The sequence below is a fragment of the Rousettus aegyptiacus genome, unplaced genomic scaffold, assembly GCF_014176215.1.
Source record: "Rousettus aegyptiacus isolate mRouAeg1 unplaced genomic scaffold, mRouAeg1.p scaffold_m13_p_13, whole genome shotgun sequence".
NCBI classification, from domain to species: Eukaryota; Metazoa; Chordata; class Mammalia; order Chiroptera; family Pteropodidae; genus Rousettus; species Rousettus aegyptiacus.
Genome location: NW_023416288.1, coordinates 38,867,154 through 38,890,619, shown reverse-complemented (window position 1 = coordinate 38,890,619; position 23,466 = coordinate 38,867,154). Strand labels below are relative to the sequence as shown.

At 36.5% G+C, this 23,466-nt stretch overlaps 1 protein-coding gene and 1 non-coding gene across 9 annotated transcripts in view; one reads left to right on the top strand and one right to left on the bottom strand.

Annotated features, from left to right (window-relative positions):
* NT5C3A (5'-nucleotidase, cytosolic IIIA) overlaps positions 1–23,466 on the top strand; it is a 50,353-nt gene that overhangs the window by 25,800 nt on the left and 1,087 nt on the right. Inside the window, exons 1-11 of one of the 8 annotated variants that reach the window (XM_036231104.1) lie at positions 15–155; positions 931–1,015; positions 4,217–4,271; positions 10,293–10,391; positions 11,257–11,326; positions 12,818–12,864; positions 13,609–13,694; positions 15,703–15,792; positions 16,978–17,140; positions 17,685–17,885; positions 18,372–19,047. In XM_036231104.1, coding sequence (XP_036086997.1) covers positions 936–1,015; positions 4,217–4,271; positions 10,293–10,391; positions 11,257–11,326; positions 12,818–12,864; positions 13,609–13,694; positions 15,703–15,792; positions 16,978–17,140; positions 17,685–17,885; positions 18,372–18,473 — 993 coding nt within the window. In that variant the 5' untranslated portion in view covers positions 15–155; positions 931–935 and the 3' untranslated portion in view covers positions 18,474–19,047. Of the gene's footprint in view, positions 1–14; positions 156–188; positions 1,022–4,216; positions 4,272–10,292; positions 10,392–11,256; positions 11,327–12,817; positions 12,865–13,608; positions 13,695–15,702; positions 15,793–16,977; positions 17,141–17,684; positions 17,886–18,371; positions 19,048–23,466 lie in introns of those variants that run through there. The other 7 variants (XM_036231107.1, XM_036231103.1, XM_036231109.1 and 4 more) reach the window with 7 other exon arrangements.
* Positions 9,417–9,535, bottom strand: LOC118610830. Its single transcript, XR_004954109.1, has one exon. It is a non-coding gene; the product is annotated as a 5S ribosomal RNA (ribosomal RNA).

Here is a 23,466-nt window from a genome sequence, read left to right as displayed (position 1 = left end):
AAATGCCCTGTAGTACTGCGTCACCAGACTGTTTTTGCATAGAGCTCAGCCAAGGCTTTTGGAACCGCCCCCCAGTTGCACCTTGTGCTATATTAGCACTTCTCAGACAGGAAGAATTTTCTTTTGCTGGCGTAGCTCGTCCGGTTATCTTCGGGGTAAGAGTGTGTGTGTGTGTGTGTGTGTGTGTGTGTGTGTGTGTGTGTGTGTGTTCAGTTCATGTAAACAAATGGGCTTCTCTTGTTTAACTTTGTTTGATTCTTATTTAGTTCAGTATCTGATTAAAATTTTAGGCATTTAAAAACAAATTAAGGAAATACAAATAGAATAATCCAACATAATGCAAAACTTCTTTATAGTTTACAAGTATCTGAATATGTAGAATTTTGCAATGGCTTAGGTCTCAGAATTAGGATTTCTAAGATCTAATTTTAAGAGCTTCTTGTGTGACATGTAGATGTTAAGAAGCAGCAAAGTACCCTCAGGAATCTGTTTTCAAGGGGAGGAGAAACACTGTAAGATCCAGTTTTGTTGTCTGTTCAGTTGCTATGTGACTCAGTTTCGCGGGTAGCCGCCTGTTTTGTGTCTCTAGGATTAAGAACTATTTATTATGGTTGGTAATAAAGATAATTAATTTTTATTTTGTGCCTCTGAGCTTTATCCAGGATATCATGGACTGGGATTATACTAATATGTTTTATGAATTGATAAAAACTGGATTACTGTCTCTAAGACCAATTATATATTAAAAATTAAGATTCAAACCATATATTAGCATCAAAACCTAGGACATTACGACTAAGTTAGATTTAAATAATTGAGTTTGCCTTATTTTTTTTAAAGGTTTCTTCCTTTTTTTTTTTTTTTAATCGGGAAAATTAGATACTGCAGCAGACCATTTTTAAAAGCAGTTTACTTGGTTTTTATTGGCAGCCTGTATGCAAGCCGCATCTCTGGATATTGCTTGCCACCTATGCTGTTCTAGGACAAGGTCAAGGACAGAAGAACTCAGAGTGCCGTAAGGGTAATCAGTAGAAATTACTTAATTTCCCTGTGCCATGGTTTAACGCATCTGAAAAATACTGTTAGACATTAGGGTAGTGCATGTGGGGAGAATAGGTGAGCAAATAAATTCTAAGCTCTGGAACTGTGTATTTTCATAAGCAGCCACAAAATTCTGACCAAGAAGTCAGGTTTTATGATTTAAGAAAATTGGTATAAATTGGCAATCTCTAAATAACTGGTCTTAAAAATCTGTTTTTCTTCTCTTTCCTTCACCTCCTTCTCTTCCTCTCCTACCTTCTGCTGTTCAGTTTCATTTTTGTTTTATGTCTGTATTGAGAAAGTTTCACTTTCCAGTTTGTACATTTTTGGTCACACCCCAAGAAACTGATTTACAAGGCTATAGAAATAACGAACTTATAGTTTGATATTTTCTTTGCTAATTACCCTAAGAAAGTGTCATTATTAAAAACCCAAGCTTGAGATAAGTAAAACAGGTTGCTGGAAAAGTACAGTAAAATGGATTAATCGTGGATGTTTAGTACTGTTGTTGGTCCTCTGTCCATATTACAGTAAAATATACACTTGCCTATTCAAAATTTCATTACTTTATTGGTATGTAGTTTAAATGAGCCTGCAAGTATCCAAATCAAAGCAGAATCATAACCTTTTAAGCTAATTATAGTAATGAATTTAATTTTTCACTTTTCACAAGAGAATCAAATGGACCTTTAAAAGTTTTCAACTTGCATTCAAATACTTTAAAATTTGTTTTATGGCAAGTAAATATTTTTTACGTAGACGTAGAACTTGTCAGTCATCGATTTGTAAATACGTTTTCAAGGTAAAGTTAGTCATCTCAGAATGAAACACCCCGAGACCTGAAAGTTCCAGCTGTCAGGTTTGTGCTATTCAAGTGAAGAAGTCCTTACCTCTCGCCGAGGTCTTTAGCCTTGTCCTACATCTTCCTGGTCATGGACACTGTTGCGGTAGAGACCTTAATCTCACACAGAAAGTGCAGTTATTTTCCACCTTCACATTACCCAGTCCCCACTGAAAGATTCCAGAGACTTAGAACTTCAAAACTTCCTTTGAAGAGAGTTCATAGTTCAAGGGTGGTATTTTCTATTTTTGAACACGTCTTCTACACTCGGTGTATTTTTCCAACAACTCTTCTCCTGAAGCATCTGCGACAGATGACTGTTGGCAAAGTAAGCCAGTACTTTATATACCAAGTATAGGTTTACAAGCCCATTGGTTTAAAAATACCCTGCCCTGATTTTCTATGTCTTCTTTAGAATAGTGCCAGAATGCTGACATTTATGCCTTAATTAGTCTTTACACTTGTATAATGATAGAGACCTTGGGCTGATTTTTCTGTTAGGACTGCAGTATCACTTTATGTGAGATTATATTTGAACAAGGATGAATTCTGGACAGATTGCCAATGAGGAGGATCGGGAAGAATGAACGATCTGCAGTTGGAATTTGCATTGTATCCGTGAACCGTTCGGTTTACTTAACAAAAATAATGTGCTAAAGTTGCAGATTTAGTAGTTGTTATTTTTTTTTCTGTTTGCAAATTTTTGATTACCCTGTTTTTCTGTGTGTTTTGTTGAAATAAAATTTGACAAGACCATGAGAAAGACAATTACTCTTTTACCTTCTGACCTTTCTTTTCTTTTTTTCTTTACTAAGCATTAATGCTCCAGAAAGAGCCATACTTAGGGATTATTAATGGAGAGGAATTGGGCTGCTTGGCCATGTGTAACAAAAAGAGCTTAGATTCCCAGATATTAAAATATGTTCTTCACTGCTCGAATTGTTTTTGTTGGGCTTTTCCAGGGTTTCACAGAATGTGTAGTGTATTTGTAAACTCTGTTGTACTTTTCCACATGCCCCTTCCTCTTTTCCACGCTAGTAAATGGTTTTATTTAAATAATGCCTTCTGAGAAATCTAGACTCTTTCTCAGATTTGCAGACAGCTTCTGGGACACTTCTGTTTAAGCTAGATGACACTGACAGAATGAAGATAGACCAAGGAACGGTTACTTAAATTTGACTGTGTGCTCAACTCTATAATCATCTAAAGACTACTAAGCCCCAGACTACCATTAGAATTAAATTTTGGGGTTGGCGATCAAATGTTTTATGAGTTATATAGAGTATATGTATAGATAGATAGATAGATAATAAATACTACATTATTTTTGAGATGTGAAAAATTGGAGGTATATTACAATTTGGAAATACTTTTGACGCAGCTCTAAGATGCCACCAGTTATAAGACTAACAACCTTTCTGAGAAAGGAGGGAAAATGCTTTTTTATATGACATTTCCCAGTCTTATTTTATGCACTTAAAATGGAAGGCGGGGGAATGGATTTTAGAATTTGAGGGAATGACATGTATCTGCTATAAGTAGAGTTTAAGAAAAAGATTTTTTTTCAACTAAGTTGCCCTTTTTAAATAGGGTTCCATTATACAATTTTACTTATCTAGAATAAAGTAAAAGTAAAGTCATTGAGTAAAGTAAAAGTAAAGTCATATACTGCAAAAATGAAAAAAAATAATTACAATAATAAGAGATATTTTAAAAACTGCTTATTTTCGTTTAAAATTAGATACATATAAATTTCCTCCAACCCCTAAAATGATCGGCTAACAAAGACGTATCTATTTTGTGCCAGACTCTATGCTGGATTCAGACAACTCATCTTAGTCACATCATTTTATAAAATTAAAGGTTTTAATAAGAGAAAATTAGTGAATAAATTTGACTTTTGTATATCATGTTTCTCTTTACATTCTTCTTATATATTCCTTCATTGATTCAGTAATGGTGATACATAATTTCCCCACAAACTTCATCCTTACGTGTAGAGAATGTGTTGATGGAATGTTCTTACAGTACTGCATTTTTTTTGCAACGGTATACTTTAACCCTATTTCTATCTTATTAATACCATGTAAGTTCTCACAGGAGAGCTGCAAATCCTCCATGAAAAATCTTTAGCCCCAAACTTTGAGGGGTAGGGTAAGATCTTTACCGAGCTTCTTAGAAAGAAAAACGATGCCTTCGTTACTTTGCCGTTTGAATCAGCCCGAAAGCGCCACCTCGGTGTGTCGATCACGTAGGGACGAGCCCGAGATGCACGTGCGTCACGTGTCCCTTTTTTCTTTCTCTTTCGCTGTGACATCACCTGGGAAAATCCAGAAGATTGGATAACCAAGGAATGACTAGTCAAGATTCTGCCGTGCGTGTGAAAATGGTGGGTATTTTAAGATTTCCAGTTCCTTTCATTAATGGTAAATCTTCACCGCTTTCACCTCTGTCTCTAACCAGATAATTACGGGACTGTCATTTTGTGCAGATCTTTCTTCGCAATGTTCGATGCGCAAGAGAACCTCAATTCAATATTTGTTGAATCGAATTTCAACTTATCTTGGAAAATTTTTCTTGCTTGCAACATAGTGGGCATTATAGTGTTTCTCGGCATATAAGATGGCTACCCCGTTTCTTTCTGTGCTTAATTTTTCCTTGCTCGACAACACACTTAAATCATACAGCATGAGATATTTTATCTTGCGCCTCCGAATTAAAAATGACAAGCATTTAAATTAACAGCTTCCTAGGAAACAGTAGAGTTTATTGCATTGTAGAAATTAGGTTGAGGTAGGAAAAACACAGGCTTTGGAGTCAGAACTGACTTCAAATCTTAACTCAGTCCTTAGCTGCAATACCCTTGAACAAAGGCGGCCAGCCTCACCTTTCAGAAATGGGTATGAAACCACCAATTTCGTCTTGTTCTTATTCATAGTTCCTCCCATCTTTGTTGAGATAAAATGGACAAATAAAATTGTAAGATATTTGAAGTATACAGTGTATGATTTGATATATGTATACATTATGAAAGGATTCCCCCTTTCTAGTTAACACATCCCTCACTTATCACACATTTGCCTTTCTTTTTGCTGAGAACATTGAACTTCTGCTCTCTCAGCAGATTCAATTATACAAAAATAATAATTTCAACTATATAATAGTTTATAGTTGTAAACTGTAATCACTGTGTTGTACATTAGATCCTCAGACCTAACTCATAAATGAAATGTTCTTATTCATACGTAATAAACAAGTATATAAAGTGCCTAATAGCGCTTAACTTTAAATGTTAATCTCGTATGTATAAAATCCTTTAAAGAAGCACAGAAGTTTCTCCCTCTCTTTTAAAAAGAACAACTGCCCCATGATTTCTTTCTGATTTTCTTTCTGTTTTGCTTTGTTTTGTTTTGTTTTGTTGTTATTGTTGTTGCTTCTCCTCTTCTCTATTTTTTCATCCTCTTTCTCTCTAGCTTTCTTTTTCTGGTTTGAGCCTGTAAACCAGAACGTGACTTAGCATGCAAACAGCTTCGTGTCGCAATTAATAAATCTCTTATTCAGCTTAACTTTCCTCATCCAGTATATGATGGGAGGGAAAGCTGACTCCAAGTGCTTGCTGGTTAAGCCGTCATCAGTGTAGTTAATTGCTGTTAGGATAAAGCATATGAAATTGCTGTTTTTATAAGTCAAATGTAGTCCAATATTGGCAGTTTCACATGGTTCAAAATAATATGTTGACGTTAACTTTGCATCCATTGTATTAATACTTGATTCATTGGTATTGAACATGTGTCTGATATGTAGAATTAAATCAGTCTAAACTTATTTTCTTGCTCGAGCCAATTTATGTATTTATTTATTTTTAACCAAAATGAATACAGGTGACATAGGAATGTTCTATGTATAATTTGTGGTTACCTGGGTCCCAGAGCCCTCTAACATATGTCTCTTTTAGAAGCAAGTGGCCATGTAGTCAACTCACAAAAAGACTACTGAAGGAAAAGAAGCCAAAAGATGATATATACTTAATGTGTTTTTTACTATCATTACATTAATTTATACAGCTTTTACCTTGGGTTTGCTTTTCAAAAACTGTTGGTTCATCTTTTAGGTTGAAAGCTCCTTGGAATGTTACCCTTAACTTTTCATGATCTGACTTCAGATCTCTTTTTCTGTACTTTATACACACATGCATTCTCACTCACATTCCTTTCCATTCAGGTACAGTAGGTTCCAGAAGAACAAAGCGATTTATCTTTTTCCCACATTAGACCCTGTACTTTGATTCCTACCAATGTCAGCATATCCAAATCCTGCTGCTCCTTCAAAGCCTAACTCAGTTGGCTCTTCCTCCTATGACCCCAGCAGAAATCATCTGTTTCTTCTGTTCCATTTGTAGTTTGTCTGGACATCTTGGCAAGGTAGTAGTTATTTGGGTTCCTGCATTATAATCCATATTATATAATATATGTCTTGAGTATAAGAAGGACACCTTACTAAAACTTCTGTGTCGCTTACAGAGCTCTTCATGGTGCCTTCCACGTAATGATTATGGTGAATTAATGAAAGAATTTGGCCTACGCAACCTTAATGTGGAGACAGGCTGGATATGTGGTAGGCAGGGGGAGAAGGTTATCACTAAAATTTAGTAACCCATCATCTACCAGTAAATCACAGGATCATCTGTGTATGTGAGTAAATGTACCAGCCTGAATAGGTGTCTTTAAATCTACATTTTTAATGTAATTACATAGAATTTGTAGTGTCTACTCCTTTGTACCAATGCAGTAATGAAGTCTTTTGTTTGTACCAAATATGAACACTGGAGAACAGAAAAAGTATATCCCCTGAGAACTTTGGACAGAGATTTTTAAGTAATTTAAAATAATTTTTATATAGGCCATTTTTGAAAAAAATACAAGTAAACATCACTAGGACAATTTTTTGATTATACTATGCAGCTAGCTACTTGTTTATATCTCAGTAAATGTATTTGTAAGGTAATATCAAACAATTAATATTGCTATAGCATTTTTTAATAAACCTATATATCTTCGAAATCAGCTTCTTTAGAAGTCACTGCTTTATGAATATGGAAGTAGACTAAGAGGAATACATTTCATTGGTACAAATACAATATATTAAAGATCAGCCAGAATAGATGTAGTTTAGGTTTTTCCTAGTCGTTTGAAGTGTCGATTCAGATTAGGTACCAATCAACAGACCTTGCTTTTTGTCAGGAAAGCTTTGCTCCTTTCCCAGCATTTTACATTATAGCCCTATAGAAAGAATTCATTTCCTTCTGTTCATACATGATGGAAAATGTTAGCTCCTTATTTTCTATCAAACAGTATCATAAACAAATTGAAAAGTCTTCAGATAATTCAAAATGGCTTGCTCTTCAAATTTGAAATATTGTGACTTTAAGTACCACCAAAAAGGTATATATTTGTCCAAGAAGAATATGGGAGAAGGGATTCGAAGGTGTAACAAAAAGTATAAAGAGGTGCATACGCATACTCCTGCAGTGTGTTTCTTAATGTCCGGATATTCTGATAATCTTTGACATGTTTCGTATGTATTTTTAAATAATTTTTCTTAGGCTATTTTCTAAAATATTTGAGTAAAATGCCAACATCTGAGAGGTATTTAGTGACGTGTAAATACTGCATGAGGGTGGCGTACTGTGTTACGATATATCCCAAGGCAGATGTAATGATCATTTTTATATTTCTTACACCTGTGTCCTCCACCCTGCTGTGTTCCCTGGAGAAAGTAGCTGTTTTTCATCTCTTTCCATCACTGTTACTTCACTCCAATGGTTTTAGTTATTCGCTACTTATTTATCTGAAAATGAACGGTCGTCTGTCGTGCAGAAGTGGGGACGCCGGTGCCCCTGGCCACAGGCTCTGCTTCAGACTCCAGCTGTTTAGACGCGGCGCTAGTCTCCTCTCTGCTCTCTGAAACCGAGGATGTGATTTGCTCGAGGCAGGATGTCTTCCTCACTATGGACACACCAAAATAAAACGTTCGGTTTCGTCCGCGCAAATATATATTGTCTGCTGCTTTCACCGAGTTAGTTATTGAATCAAGCATGTGCTGATTACAGTGCGTCTCCCAGTTAAGGCAGCGGTAAGAGTGGAATTTAGTTGCTAGGAGGTGAACTTAACCGGCTGAGGTATCTGTAAGGGTGCTACAGAAGTAACGCTCTGAAACAGCAACGCTTCCGAAAACAACAGGAAACGGTCGGTGTCAGTATGGCTCAGCATCACATCCTTAGCACACAGCAAGACCGTCTGACACAAACACTTGGTGAGTGTTTGTTCAACAGATGAATGGATTAATGAATGAAAAAAAAAAAAGGCATCTAGGAATAAGCGCCTATTTGCTTGTTTCATCTGTTGAAAAGTTATCGTAAATATTTAAATTACCTTTTTTAATCAGTTGAAACCCTTTAGAGGCTGGTTACATTAAAAGGATCACTGTATAAAGGTTAGTTGCATTGCAGGTTATCCTAGCCTTTGTAAATATGACTTTTGAAAAGTAAGTGTATTATAGGTCCAACTGTTTCATTCATGGAGAAAATTTTTCATGTCAGTGTTTCTCGTACTTAAATTCTTCTGTGTTCATCTTCTGGCCTTTGGAAAGCATTTTAGCATTTTTCTGATTTTTCTGATTTTTCCAGTTTTGTCCATCATGTAAAAACAACCTAGTCAGATTCTCCTGGAACAGAGATAGAGGTCTAGGGCATTTTTCATAACCATGTCTGTAACACACATGAAATATGTCGATATTGGTGATAACATGCCCGGAAAAATAGTATATAAAATAAAGATTATCGGGTACCAATCAGTATAGAGCCCTTTTATTTTTTTTTTGAGATTCTGTCATTGTCTTTTATACTATTGAATGATCCATAATTTCCTCCTCCCAGTCTTGTACATGTGCTTGTGCTGAATTTCCCCTGATTGATTTCATTCTATCTGTGATAGAGTAGAAAAAAAACATTTAACATCAAATTGTTGAGAAGCTCTCAAGGCTTCATAAACAAGCCTATTAGCAGTCTAAGCCCAGGTGATTTAATACTTTTTAGTAGTTGTCTTACCTTGAAATAAACCCATTGTAAAATTTGTGTTAAGAACAGTGAAGTTATTTGGGATATTGTACAATAAAGAAGCAGAGCTCTTGAAGCAACTTTTCAAATTAAATATATTTAAATTATACAAAGGTAAATTTGTGGGGAATAATGTCATATTTGTTTCCTTTCTGCTAAGAAATGTTTTAAAATATAAATATGAATACAAGCTAAATCCTAAGCAGAAAAGTTCTTATAAGACAACTACCACAAAGTTCAAATATTCTCCATTCAATTCTTAGATTCTATTTTAATTAATAAATTCTGTTAAAAAACACTTTCTTTTTAAATTTTTATTTATTTATTTATTTATTTGGCAAGGCGACCCTTGGTTGACCTCACAGATTTGAAGGACCTTGTCAGCTTATGATCCCTTATTTTTAATTTTTTTATTTTTTACACCTACAGCACCTGATCTTCCTAGGTGGTCTCCCATCCAAGTACTAACCAGGCCCAACCCTACTTAGCTTCTGAGATCAGATGGGATCAGGCTTGTTCAGGGTGGCATGGCCGTAGACAAACACTTTCTTATAACTATATAAATAATATTTATTTCAGAATGCCAGATACCTGGGTATATTACGAGAATGAGATAAACTGTGTGCGCATACACGCATGTTTGTAATCAGAAAAATGAAAGTAATGGAAAATAAAATGATTCCTTGTTTATCTTTGGGTAATAAAATTCCAGGCAATTTCTTTTTTCTGTAATTTCTGTGGCAAGCATGCATTACTTTTATAATTAGAAAAACTATATTTTCTGATAATGTATTAATTACAAATATAGTTTTGTCTTAATCTAGGTGGAAACTACTGATGTGCTTTTGAAATTTTTTTGGTATGAATGGTAATTTGATATAATGGTTTGCTTGTTTATAAATAATACCTCAACACATTAAAATATTTAAATAATATAAGCTTCTGCTTGGTATCAAAGGAACCTGGGAAAGAGGAATTAAAAATAAGCAGTTAAAAATCTCATGACAGCCAGAAGGGAGAGGAGTTGGGGGCCGGGGGCGGGGAGAGAGAGGTGAAGGGTTAAAGAAGTACAAACAAGTAGTTGAGAGATCATCACGGGGAATGCAGTCAGCAGTAAAGTAGTAGCAATGTGTAGAGCCAGAGGAAGGAGAAAGAGCAATCAGGGAGATTGTTTCATAAACTTTATAAATGTCTCATCAATGAACTGTGTACACGAAACTAATAATAAAATGCTTAAATTTAAAAAAAGTTATAAAACATTTTTTAAAAGGTCAGTTAATTTTCTTTTATTTTTAGATGCCAGAATTGCAGAAAAATTCAGTTCGCATCAAGAACCCTGCAAGGGTAGAAGAAATTCTCTGTGGTCTTATCAAAGGAGGAGCTGTCAAACTTCAGGTGAATAATTATCAAGAAGTCATTATTACTAAGCCTTTATAAAATCTAAATGTATATCTAGAGTTGGTCAGAAATATAAGGGATAAATGCCCTGTGGGAAGCAAACAAAAACTAATAGCCTCAAAATGATTTTAGCTTTTCTTTAATATTAAGTACCAGGTTAACTAATACTGTGCATAAGTATTAAACTTTTTTAAGAATAATAATAAAATATGAGTTTCTCTTCTACCTTTTAATCAAATAAATCATAGTAGTTCAAATCAAGGTGTAATGTAGGGATAAAATTTTTTAATTCTCTTTTTAAAAGAGTGTTTTAAATTTAAATTCGACAATCTGTACATTCAGTAAAGAAAAATCATTTCTTTTTAAAAACATTTTTGAAAAAATATTTGACCCAATCTCCTAAATTTCAAGAGTTGGCAACTATTACCATGAAGCATTCATTGATTGGTATATTTATTTACCTAAACAAACAAGTTACATCTAGAATGAACACTGTCCATAACTAAGAGCTTCATATAGGTTAATTGCTTTCACTGCATTTTTGTACAGTAGCCAATGACGCTAAAATTAAGCAATGCTTTATCTCCATAACTGTGACCGTATTTATTACCTGAAATTGCAAATTCTTAAACCGATTAATCAGATTTTATGTGGTGACAGGGCACGCAAGGTATTGCAGTTAAGGTAATTCTCAGGACTTTGTACATGAACTGCATTATATTATATATGAAAATTCAGCATAGAGAGAATAACTTAGAGTCGGGGGCTGGACTGCACACAGCCCCAAGCCTCCAGGAAGCTCGCAGTACGTGCCCGGCCTTGTGGCTGTGTTTTCATAATGACTCTTTCCGTTTTCTTATAGATAATAACAGACTTTGATATGACACTGAGTAGATTTTCTTATGAAGGAAAAAGATGCCCGACATGTCATAGTAAGTGTGGCACTCATAACAAATTCATGAAAGTAATCATTATCTTAAGATTCTTTCCTACTTATTATATTTTCTATGAGATTGAGGATTTTTCTTCTTTTGGATGTTGAAAATGAGGGGACTTACTCTTTTTTTTATTATTATATTTTGAAGATTTGTTTTTTTCCCATGTTATATGAATGGCTATTTTCATGTACGGTTTCTGTTGTAAGTGGAATAAAGACTTCTGAAATGGTTCCCTCCAAATATAATTTGCTCATTATTCAAAAAATATTTTTTATTTTTATTTATTTTTATTTTTATTTTTTTAATTGTTTATTGGGGTAACATGGTTAATACAATAATATAATTTTCAGTTATACATTGTAATTTAACATCTGTATATTCTATTGTGTGTTCACCACCCAGAGTCCAGTTTCCTTCAGCTACCATATATTTGATCCCCTTTACCCACTTCATCCTCCCACATCAAGAAATACTTAAATGAATTTTAAATTTTGGACTAACCTAAAGAAACAGCTTTTATCAAATACTCTGTGTTTTTTAGGAATGTTACTAGATTTTTTGTTTACATATAAATTAAATTAAAAGTTATTTTAAAAATATCAAATTAAAATGTATTGCTAAAATAATATACCTTTTTTATTTTTCGAACTTGGCATTTATTTATTTGTTTGTTCGTTTGTTCGTTTGTTTATGTTAAGTTGGCAGTGAGTTTTTAGAATAATACTCTTTAACCTGACAAGAAGCAGTGATCTAAGCCCTCTCATTTACTGTTGGTGCATGTTTTTTTACTTGAGAAATTTTGATAAGTTACATAAAAACCTCTAAAAATCATAACTTTTGGCCCACTAATTCCTCTTTGGAAAATTTCTAATCAAGTAATCCTAAAAGTAAGGGGAAAAGCTGTAATCGTAGAAATAAGTTCAACATAAAATTATTTATAATAACAAAAGATTAGAAACAACCTAAAACATTGAGCACTGTAGAAATGATATAAATAATGTCATGCCCACATAACAGCAAACATGCAGCTATCATGAATGATATTAATGGAGTACTTTTAATTTTGTGGAAAAATACAAACTACAATGTGAAGTGATAAAGAAAGTAGAGTTTAAACATGTAAATTTTGTTTAATTTCCAATCTAATTGCTAATGCACAAAACTTTACCACTAAAAGGAAACATACTAAATTTTTAGTAATTTATTGTTAAATGGTAAAATCGTAACTTTTGTTTTCTTTACAATAGTCTATTTCCCAGATTTTCACATTGTTTATTAATGTTTTGTTAAGTAACAAGTATATTTCAAAGATATCCTCCTTGCTTCTAGCAATGACACGTGAATTATGGCAGTAAGACCAACAGTTGTAATGATCATGCAAGTTGGCTTGGCATTTAAACTTAAAAACAAAATAATGAACTATACTCAGTAGTGATAGCATCAATTAGTATTTCTTTTCATGCCTAGTTTGCTTTTTCTCTTTAGATGTCATTGACAACTGTAAGCTGGTTTCAGATGAATGTCGAAGAAAGGTAGGTACTAATGGTAATCCAGTTACTGGAAGACTTTGTTACCCCTTTTGCCTGAGAATGTCTTCAGGTTCATTCACACAAACACGAATGGATGCAAAGTGCTTATAGCCAGCCATACCTGACACATAGTAAACAGCCAGTAAATGTTAGGTTTATTTTATGGATGATAGCTCTCGATACATTTTAAAGAAAAAAAAACAATGATAACTTTTCAGCAACAACAGAATTTATATGAAACACTTTTAAATGAGTATCAGAATATTCTGATATCCATACATTAACTGGAGAATTTAAACAAAAATGCTTTGATTTTATGTACATTTTGCTCCCTTAAATTGATCAAGAAACTGCCTCAGTTCTCTGCTTTCCTTGAATACGTGTCTATTTGTGTATGTCTTAACAAAGTAAGACTCCAACGAGGAATCGAATTTAATATTTTCATATGAGAATGGAAGTATTCTGTAATGATAATTTTTTAGTTGGTTTCACTGAATTGCTGACCTGAAAGTACTCAAAAGAGAAAGAAAGGCAGCATTTTGCAGGTATATCTAGTCGCACATAGACTAAGGTCAGCAAAGATCTTTACAGTTGACCGGATGTGTTAGATGCTCACGACCTAATCTTTACCATTTAAAGCAATTTTTGGAAAATACTTGTTTACATCGTTTTGCTTTCTATAAAACTAAACAGCTTAATAACAACACTACAGTCTTCTTCATGATTAAGGTATTTGCTTATTTCTAGTTACTACAACTGAAGGAAAAATATTATGCCATTGAAATTGACCCTCTTCTTACTGTGGAAGAGAAGTTCCCTCATATGGAAGAATGGTAAGTATGTATTGGGTGATAGGAGGGTTAAAAATATGATAAAATAATATCGGAGTTACACTGAATGATTTATTTTCCCCCTGTACTGTATATAGATTCATAAATTATCCAATGAGTTCTAAACTCCAATTCTCTAATCACTCCAACAGTCTAGAATTTGTTTCTTCTGTTTTTTTTAAGATGGAGATCAATGTCACTGGGACCCCAGTGTTTTTTTCTTTGAGTCTGCCTGCCTACGCTCGCTGGCTCAGAGAAATGCACGAGGAGGAGTTTACAGTATAGAAAGAAAACATACTTTAATATTGAACTGGCCAATACTGAGATGAGGAGCTTAAGGCTAAAAAAACCAAACCAAAACAAAAAAAAACAAAACCCAACTCCCTGATGGTGTGGGTTACAATTTATACAGAGCAAAATCATTAGGCCCTGGGGTTAGGGAGCTGGAGAGTTCAGGGTGGTGCTGGCAGTTGATTGGTCAGGCAAGGTCAGGGTAATGCATCATTTCTTCAGGTCTCGAGGACAGTTCTGAGGTCTTGTTCTGGTGTGCCTCTGTCTGGTGTCATGGGGAAGTAGCCAGGGGGTCGGTCCACCTTAGGGCTTAGGAGCTGACTAAACTTAAGTCAAGATGTTATCTTTAGCCTGCCAGAGGTCTGGCCGTGTGACCATTCCTTAGTCAGGGCTGGGCTACTTTTGCCGCCTATGGGTTGCCGATTGCTGATTATCTGGGGGAAAGGCTGGGTCTTTGGGGGGAATATATATATTATATCAGTAAGAATAAATTTCAAGTCCTGCACTTAAGCCTTAAACTCAAAACAAGAATTCTTTTCTTTAAAGTATATGGACGAGATATGGCTGAATAAATAAAGAAAAAGAACTAGGGTTTCAATTGGCTCTGAACTCAGTTGGAGCCAGCAGATGACAGTTCCTGAGAACTGGGCCTCTGCCATTGGTGGCTGCATGAATGGAAATGCAGCCTTCTAAGCAGACCTCACTGAAAGCACCATAGTGGACCCTGGGGGAATGCTCTCGAGAGAAATGCCGACAGAGTGTGTCTGAGGAGCCCACTGAGATAATCACAGGCATTGGAGCCATTCCAGTTGAGGAGCATTCAAGGAGTAGAGAATTTCGACTTGAGAAACATCTTAAGAGTTTTAGATTCTTAAGAGACCAGGAATGATGTTCTTTACATTCATTATCCCACACCTAACTGAATACCTTGCACACTTAATCAGTGTTGACGGTATGAAATGCTGAAAAGAGGTGAGGCTTACCATGCATGCCTGCGGAAGCAGAACTGGAACTAGACTTGGAAGGCTTAAGAAGAGCGATTGCAGCGTGACAAAAGGTCCGTCTAGCAAGTAGAATGTTCTAGCAGTGCTGTAATCTTCCCTGGTAGAATGAACTCACTAACAGGATGGGAGCCAATCCAGAGGGGGGTTTCACTTCAGAATTTTATAGGGGAATCTTTAGGTATCAGGTGGAGAGGTCCTTAAAGACCTGTGATACTGAAAAGCTGTGATTACAGGTACTGTTTTGTAATTATGAAGCACCTATATACAAAACTTTCCATAGCAAGAATTTTCTCTTGCTCACTTGGCAGCATCTATAGGCATTTCATGAAAATTCAGACTACAAACAGGTGAACAAAGTGGCTTTGCTCTAATTCTTACTGCAATCAGAGGAATGATTATGCCTCCCTAGGTTGGATTCAGTCTTATCTGTAGACTGAGGAGAGGTTTATACCTAGTATCCTTTCATTGTCTTATTAACACATTTAAAGTAAGCCAGACTTTGGGGAGAACTGGGAAAGGCTGTAAGAACATGCATATCACGTTTTGAGACACATGGGGTATACATTCATTACTGATCAATTTAAACCTCTGAAATTTAAATTCAAACTATGATGAATGTAAAACTCCATTTTCTCATACTGAAGAATGTTTTGTAATAAAGATAATTTTAACTTGCTTTAACTGATATTCTCTTTTTCTGTGGCCATAAACTCCAGGTACACTAAATCACATAGTCTGCTTGTTGAACAGGCTTTACCAAGAGACAAACTTAGAGAAATTGTGGCGGAATCTGACGTTATGCTCAAGTAAGTTTCTTGGGTGTGTTTTGTTTGTTTGTTTGTTTGTTTCTTTGTCGTTATTTGTCTCTAGACTTGAACTGCTGTTACATATGCACTCAGATGTACATTTTTATTAAAATAATCTATAACAATAGATTAAAAACATAAAAACATATCCAGTGTATGCCGCCTAACACAAAATAGTGGTGAGATAGGAATTTGGAGGGACAGGTTAGATCTTGGCATGTGGAATAAAAGACTTATGAGCTTGAAGTCCTAATTTGCATCTCCTTTCCTCAAATTAAAAGAGTCAAGACTAACAAATTTATGAGCCAAAGCCATTTTGAAATTTTTTAGCAAAATACTTTTCAAATAGGTAAAGACCCTATTTCAAAATTGACATGAATCTACTTTCTGAATTCTCAAAGTCCCTTGAAAAATATCTCTAGGAAAGGAGAATATGTTTTAGCAAATAATAAAAGTAATTTCCAATACATGATTTATAAGATATAAACATTTTAAAGTTTATTTTCAATTCCGTTTAGCACCGCTTACCATTTTCTACTCTGTAGTCAAAAATGATGCTATTTCTTTTTTTCTTCTTCTTCTTTTGATGGTGCTACATTTTAAGGTGATCTACTTCTAAGGAAGAGAGCATTAAATTGTCAGAAAAGAGTATTGGGGAAACTAGTAAGTATTTCATTCCTTTGTGAGACAGTTTATAGCCCAGGAAGAATAAAAAGGGAAGAAAAGATTCTAAAACCAAAACATTACCCATAGCTGCCAGGGCCTAGGCAGGAGAGATGCCAGATGCAGAGAGTACAGCTCAGTCTCTGTCACTAGTAGGGAGCAGACGGGCAGGATGACAAGCAGGAGTCTCCCGGCTCACTCTCAGTGGGTTTTTCAAGGTATGGTTTAATTATTTGCTGCCAAATGGTATAAATTCTGAACTGTAGGCTCATATCCATATTCAGTGTGAGTCTAAAGTCATCTAAATTTTACTATTAGAATTTATTAAAAGGAGGCTAAACATTAACTGTTATTTGAAAAACTTCAGTGTCAGCATCAATAACAGTCCCTTTGGGCAGTATTTTGAAATGAGAACAAAAGTGAGCCATAGAACTCGATAGAAATATTTAGCCTTTTTAACTTCTAGGTGAAAAAGAGATATGTCTCATAGCTGACTAATCATATCGTACTTCTGTCTTACAGAGAAGGCTATGAGAAATTCTTTGATAAGCTCCAACAACACAATGTCCCTGTGTTCATATTTTCGGCTGGCATCGGCGATGTGCTCGAGGAGATTATCCGTCAAGCTGGCGTTTATTATCCAAACGTCAAAGTAGTGTCCAACTTCATGGATTTTGATGACAGTGTAAGAATATCCAATCATCCTTTGTAATTACTTTTAAAATAGGAAAATATTTTGATCACGTAAATGCATGTTATTTATTATTTCACGTATACTCATTAAATTAGGCCAGGCCGATAGGCTTTCTATGGGGCTCATCCTCTCTTCCAGTGTAATATCCATATGCATGTTTTTGAAATAATAGCCCTCCTTAAACTTTTGTTTCCCAAGCCATAAACTAAGGGTACAATTAGGAAGCCTTTTTCACTGTAATTTAATGTGACAACTCTGAAGACAAGATCTATAGGTAGAAAAAAAAGAAGTGAATTAGAACTGCTGTAATACAAATGAGTTCTTCTAATCAAGACGATATATTATGATATACAATAAATAGGACCTTTTCATTAAGAACCAAATGAAAAATTGAAATTGGACTTTCAACTTGTATTTAACATTTCAGATTGTCTCTAGAAAGTCATTTATTACTCAGAGTTCTTACCTTTCGTGAATGTAAAAATGAAACAGAATTTGTAAAACTGTACTTTCAAAGGATTTATGTTTTTAATAGGGGGTGCTCAAAGGATTTAAAGGAGAACTGATTCATGTCTTTAACAAACATGACGGTGCCTTGAAGAACACAGAATATTTCCGTGAACTGAAAGACAACAGCAACATAATTCTGCTGGGAGACTCCCAGGGAGACTTAAGAATGGCAGATGGAGTAGCCAATGTTGAACACATTCTGAAAATTGGATATCTCAATGACAGAGTGAGTATACAGACCTGTCATCCCATTTTCAAGAAAAGAATCGGGTGAAGCTTGATAGGTAATTGTTAGCAAAGGTGTCTGAGACGTTTAGATTGCTCTTTGACCCCCTTTCCTGAGGTGATGAGTAAAAGAGCTGGTATGCACAGGTGCATGCGATGGGCGTTGGGAAGGGAGGGGGTAGCACTCCCCAGTTATGAGAATCAAAAGTCCAGACATTGCCAAGTGTTCCATGGGCACAGTCTCCCCAATTGAGAAGCACTGGACTCGAGAGAAATCAATTTGGGAGAAAAGCCACCATGTGGGAAAACATCTATCAATGAGTCTTAAAAATGCGAATAGTTGCTTCATTGCAAACATTTTATGAAAGTGGATTTAATTTACCACATTTGCCCCACAGATCTAACATAATGTTGAGGTTCATACTGAAATGGTTTGCTTCTCTTTCCTGCATATTAACCTTTATGGGTTTTTGTTGTTGTTGATCAGGTGGATGAGCTTTTAGAAAAGTACATGGACTCTTATGATATTGTTCTAGTAAAAGAGGAAACATTGGAAGTAGCCAACTCTATCTTACAGAAGATTCTGTAAACACACATTCTTCAAGAAGCTGTCTCTCCTGTGGGTGCAATTGATGAGCAAGAACTGCTCGTGTGTTCATCTTGCTGAAAGACTTATTTATCACAGATCCTTGATCTTGAAGTTTTCCCTCTACATTACTGAAGTATTTTCAGACACGTTGAATCCATCAACTGGAAGCTTCTTTTTCTACACCTCACTCAACACACTCCTCACCATATTTTTTAACATTCAAAAAAAAAATTTTTAAGTAAAAATTTGAAGAATAACTGCCTCCATTTCCAGAGTGGATTTTGTAGTTTACTGTTATCATGAAGTTTTTGAGTCTTTTTACATTGGGGAAGTTTAATGTGTGTGATTTTAAGTATTACCTTTATTTTGCAATTTGGGTGAATTATTGCTGCTGGTATCACTATCTCCTAAAAGTGTGTTGTATTGGTTATTTTGTTTTGGGAAAATTGATATTTTCCAGAAAATACTGGCCCTTGGTGTTTGAAAAAACTTGGTATCCACATGTCATTAATCATAAAACGTTCTATATTGATGCACTGATAATAAACATGCGGTGAAAACCTTTTCAGCTATACTGGCAAGACTATTATTATTATTCATTTTTTTCAACACATATTTATTAAGCACCTGCAATGTTTTTCGAGTGCACGTGATGATATATGAATCCTACTGTTCTTGTCATAGTGGATATTAGGGAACAGACTGTCGCTGGGCATCATGGTGACTAAAACTGAGTACTGCGAAGTAAGGAACCAATGTCACTCTTTGTAGTCAGACTTCCCATTCCAAGCTTTTGCTGCCGCATAAATGGTTTACGTAAGGCTTAGACTTGCTGCCATTGTGATCAATCTGACCCTGAGTCTAACCTTGGAACTCCAGGGTCTGTGAACAACTAATTGGTTTTCGTAAAGCACCTGAGCTGTGATACGCAGAAAGCATGACCCAGCTGGTTCAGGAACTCTGGCGTGGGCAGCACCCCCATCAGATGTGGCAGGGAGGCAGTCATACGAGGCAAACCTTTGTCCTCAGGCGGCCCCTCCCCATTCTCCACCACCACTTCTCCTTTTTATAATAAGCAATGAAAGTATGCAGTGGCTAAAAGTAGACTATTCCCTGCTTAGATATTTCTGAAATCAAACCCCACACCAGGCTTCTTGCATTAAAGCAGATAGCATGGCATGGGAGTATCGGAGTTACCTGGAGCACTTTTTCACGTAGAAAGAAATCGAGACTCTTTGATCTTATGATAGCGTTTGACCCCTGTATTGCTGTCGGAGCTCGCCATATTGGCTATTTTCCCAGGGAGTTTATAGTGTTCTTCCACAAATAAGCATGTTGCACACTGTAAAGAATACTGAAGTTATGACCTGCAGTCTAGCCGTGTCTCAGTCCTTTACTAAGATGACTGGAGGTCAGTCGCCTCTCTATACAATGAAGGCCTTGAGAGCACACAGTCTCTATCACCCCTTCTAGCCACTTCCACGATCACGTGATTATCAAGCCAAGGTCCATGACTCTTCCGCTGTATGCGTCCGACCCTATCACAAATCTCACCTCCCTGATGCCACTGATACTTAAAATACTTTTCAGTTTTCAGAGAAGTTTACCGTAAACATTAAGAAATGGTCTAGAGTTGGATGGCCTGGATTTGAATCCGCTCTCTATCACTTAGGTGTGTGTGACCAGGACAGGTTAAGCCATGTCCCAGTTTTCTCATCTGTAAAGTTAGGTAATGATATATCTTCTCAATTTGTGAGGAGATGTGCTCATCTGCATCTGTGTATATGCATATAAAATGTATATTTTCATTTAGAATAGCTTAGCACAAGTATTCAATATTGTTAGCTATCATCCATCCACAGAAGTGTACGTTAGCATATCCCCCCAGCACGGTCTGGGCCAACTGATGAAATGGGAAGATCTGCAGCCCTAGTGAACAGTAATAGTATGTCAACTACCACATCCCTGAGCAGTCTAAGAGTCTAGCATTAGCTCGTAGGTGGTTTTTTCTTTCTTTCTTTCTTCTTTCTTTCTTTCTTTCTCTTTCTTTCTTTCTTTCTTTTCAATTTTGAATTTTACTTTTGAGATAAAGCATTTTGAGTGCTAAGATGGACAATTTTGATTAAACTGGAAAAAAGAGCCAGAAATACTAGCTCATTCCAGAGTAATTTCCCTAGTTCAGGTTTGGGGTTCTCTCCTGGTATACCCTTTGGAGAATCTGTAAGGAAAAGAAGCATGTGACCTTGAATGACGAATCCTGAGACTTCTGCAGGGTTACCCCAGGATTCAGCAGTCATGCTCATTTTATAGTGAGTCCTGTATTTCGGTACTAGTTGAATAGGTAAGATAAAAAGTCCCCGAGGTGTCAGGGGCACAGGCTTTGAAATCAGTCAACTTGGATCTGAGTCTGATTCTATGACGTGGACTAAGTTTCTAACTTTCCTAAGCATTAGTTTCCTCATCTGTAAAGTGGGGTATTAACTCTAGAGGTGAGGATTAGATGAATGTTCAACAAAAAATTAAGTCCTTATTATGTGCTAGGTTCTAGAGAAACAATGAGACATACTTCCTGCCCTCACGTAGCTTTCATCCTAGTGGATAGGACAGAAGGAGAAAAAGAAGGAAGCTATTATAAATAAGACAAGCTATGAAGAAGACAGCACAAACGACAAGGGACCTATTTTAGACAAGGTGGTCAGAGAAAGCTCTGAGGAAGTGATCATTAAGCCACAGCCTGAAGGATAAGGAGCCAGCCACGTGAGGACCTGAGGGAGAAGCATTCCCAGGGGGCACAGCACGTGCAAAGGTCTCAAGAAAGAAAATGTAGGGTGTTCAAAGAACTGAGAACTGGTTTAACAGTGTTAAGAACAAAAGGACGAAGAATGGCCTCAGGAATGGGAAGTGGGTGGGTACCAACCAGATTAAACGGGGCTTTGTAAATCACGACCAGTTTGGTTTTCCTCTCGCTGCCAAGGAGGAGTGCCGTGGTCACATTTGCTGACATGTAGAGAATGGACTCCAAGGGCCGGATAGACCCAGGCAAACCTATTAGGGAGCTGGCTACGGCAGCATTCCCATCCAGATATTACGCTAGGGTGGCGGGCCTGGGGCAGTGGAGCTGGAGAGAGGTGGATGGATCATTTCCAGGAGTTTCAACTTAGGAATGACACGACTTGCTCTTGGGTTGAACAGCGGGTGGAGAATAGGACAGGGCTCACAGATGCCTGCTTTGAGCAAATAGGCGCAAGAAAGAAAGAGAGGAAGAGGCTTGGCTGGAGGGTGTTGGGAAGGGAGGAGAACACGCATTGTTCAGGACACACAAGGTTTGAGGCGCCTGTGAGATATACAAGAGAAGACGCCAAATAGACTGGAGCTCAAAGAAATGCTGGCAGCAGCTATAAAGCTGGACGTTTGCATTTAAATGAGATTTACACACGGCCAGTGCAAGCTGCAGGGGATCCCCTGACCTGACACTCCAACATTCAGGGTGAAGACCACCCAGAATCACACACTGTTTTAATAAGCTTTCAATTCGATATGCGCAACTGGCAATAAATAACCGGGAGCAGAATTCTTGTTTTATATATAGAAAAGAAAAACAAAACAAAAAAACCCAGATCCCCAAGGCTTCAAAGAAAACAAACTTGTCCCTAGAAAACTAAGATATTAGTGTGATTACGTAAAACCTTGCATCAGGCCAATTTCACTGCCAAAATGAAATTATTTTTCTGTCCTTTAATAAGTGTGAAAAGCATTATAAATTCCTAAATAGTCAGGGATCAAAACTCACTGGATTTTTTATACACACACACACACACACACACACACACAGACACACACACACACACTGGGTTTTAACAAATAGTGCAGACTGCTTACACTTGCAGAGTAGCCTAGTGTTTCAAGCACACCGGCCACATGCAGCCTTGAATGTCATGTCCTCTAGGCTATTCTCATCTCCCACTAGGCCTCGGTGATCTAGTTCATCTTTAGGGCCCAAAGTCCAAACTGTATGTTGCAAGTTTGGTGGTCCTGATCTAGAGCTTGCGGATAGCCCGTTCTATCGGGAGGTACGAGCTGCCGCAAGCGGCAAAAATCGAGTGTAAAATGGGATTAAGAAAAATGCTGTATGGCAATTCCACCCTATCTTTGGCCCCAAATTAGTACTCACAGTCTTGCAAGCAGAACTATAACCCATAATCATAATGCACACATCTACAGTTGTTACAGAAGCATTATAAAGTGAGGCCGGCTGAGTACGCTTGCCCTTCCGCAGAAGTGAAAGCCCCTGATAGACCCACAGATAATCTGACGCCCTCCTTAGCAACGAGAAGAATGGAAATGCCCGGGCAGCACTCAACAACAGCCAAAGGTCTAGAACGATAAATGCTGCGTGGCATTATTTACATGTGGAATAATAATAATAACTAATAATAATAAAAGGATGAAGTCATAAAAACTCAAAAAGCAGTTGCCAGGGGCTGGGGGTCAGGAAAGTAGAGGTTAGTAAAAGGTCGCACAGTTTCTGGGCTAAGATAAGTTCTGAGGAATGTATACCATGGTAACGACAGCTGCTAACACCATATTGTATAGCGAAATGTGCTAACAGAGAACTTAAATGTTCCCACCAAAAAAAAGAGATGAGTATGTGAGCGGATGAATGTGTTAATGAACTAGCTGGGGACTCCTTTCACGATGTGTAGGTATGTATGTCAAATCATGTATACTTTAAATGTCTCACAATTTTTTGTGTTAATTATACCTCGATAATTCTGGGTGGGAAAATAAACAAACAAACAACGACCAAAGCCTGCCGGCTGGAGACCCAAAAAGAACCAATATTTCAGTCCGAGGCTGACGGCCAGGAAAGACCAAAGTTCCAGCTCACCAGGCGGAGTTTAAAACCAAAACAGGCTAAAGGTTCCTTCTGTTCTTAAAGCTGGAAGGCCACAGTCCTTCATTTCCTCAGAGAAACTTTATTTTTTTTTTATTC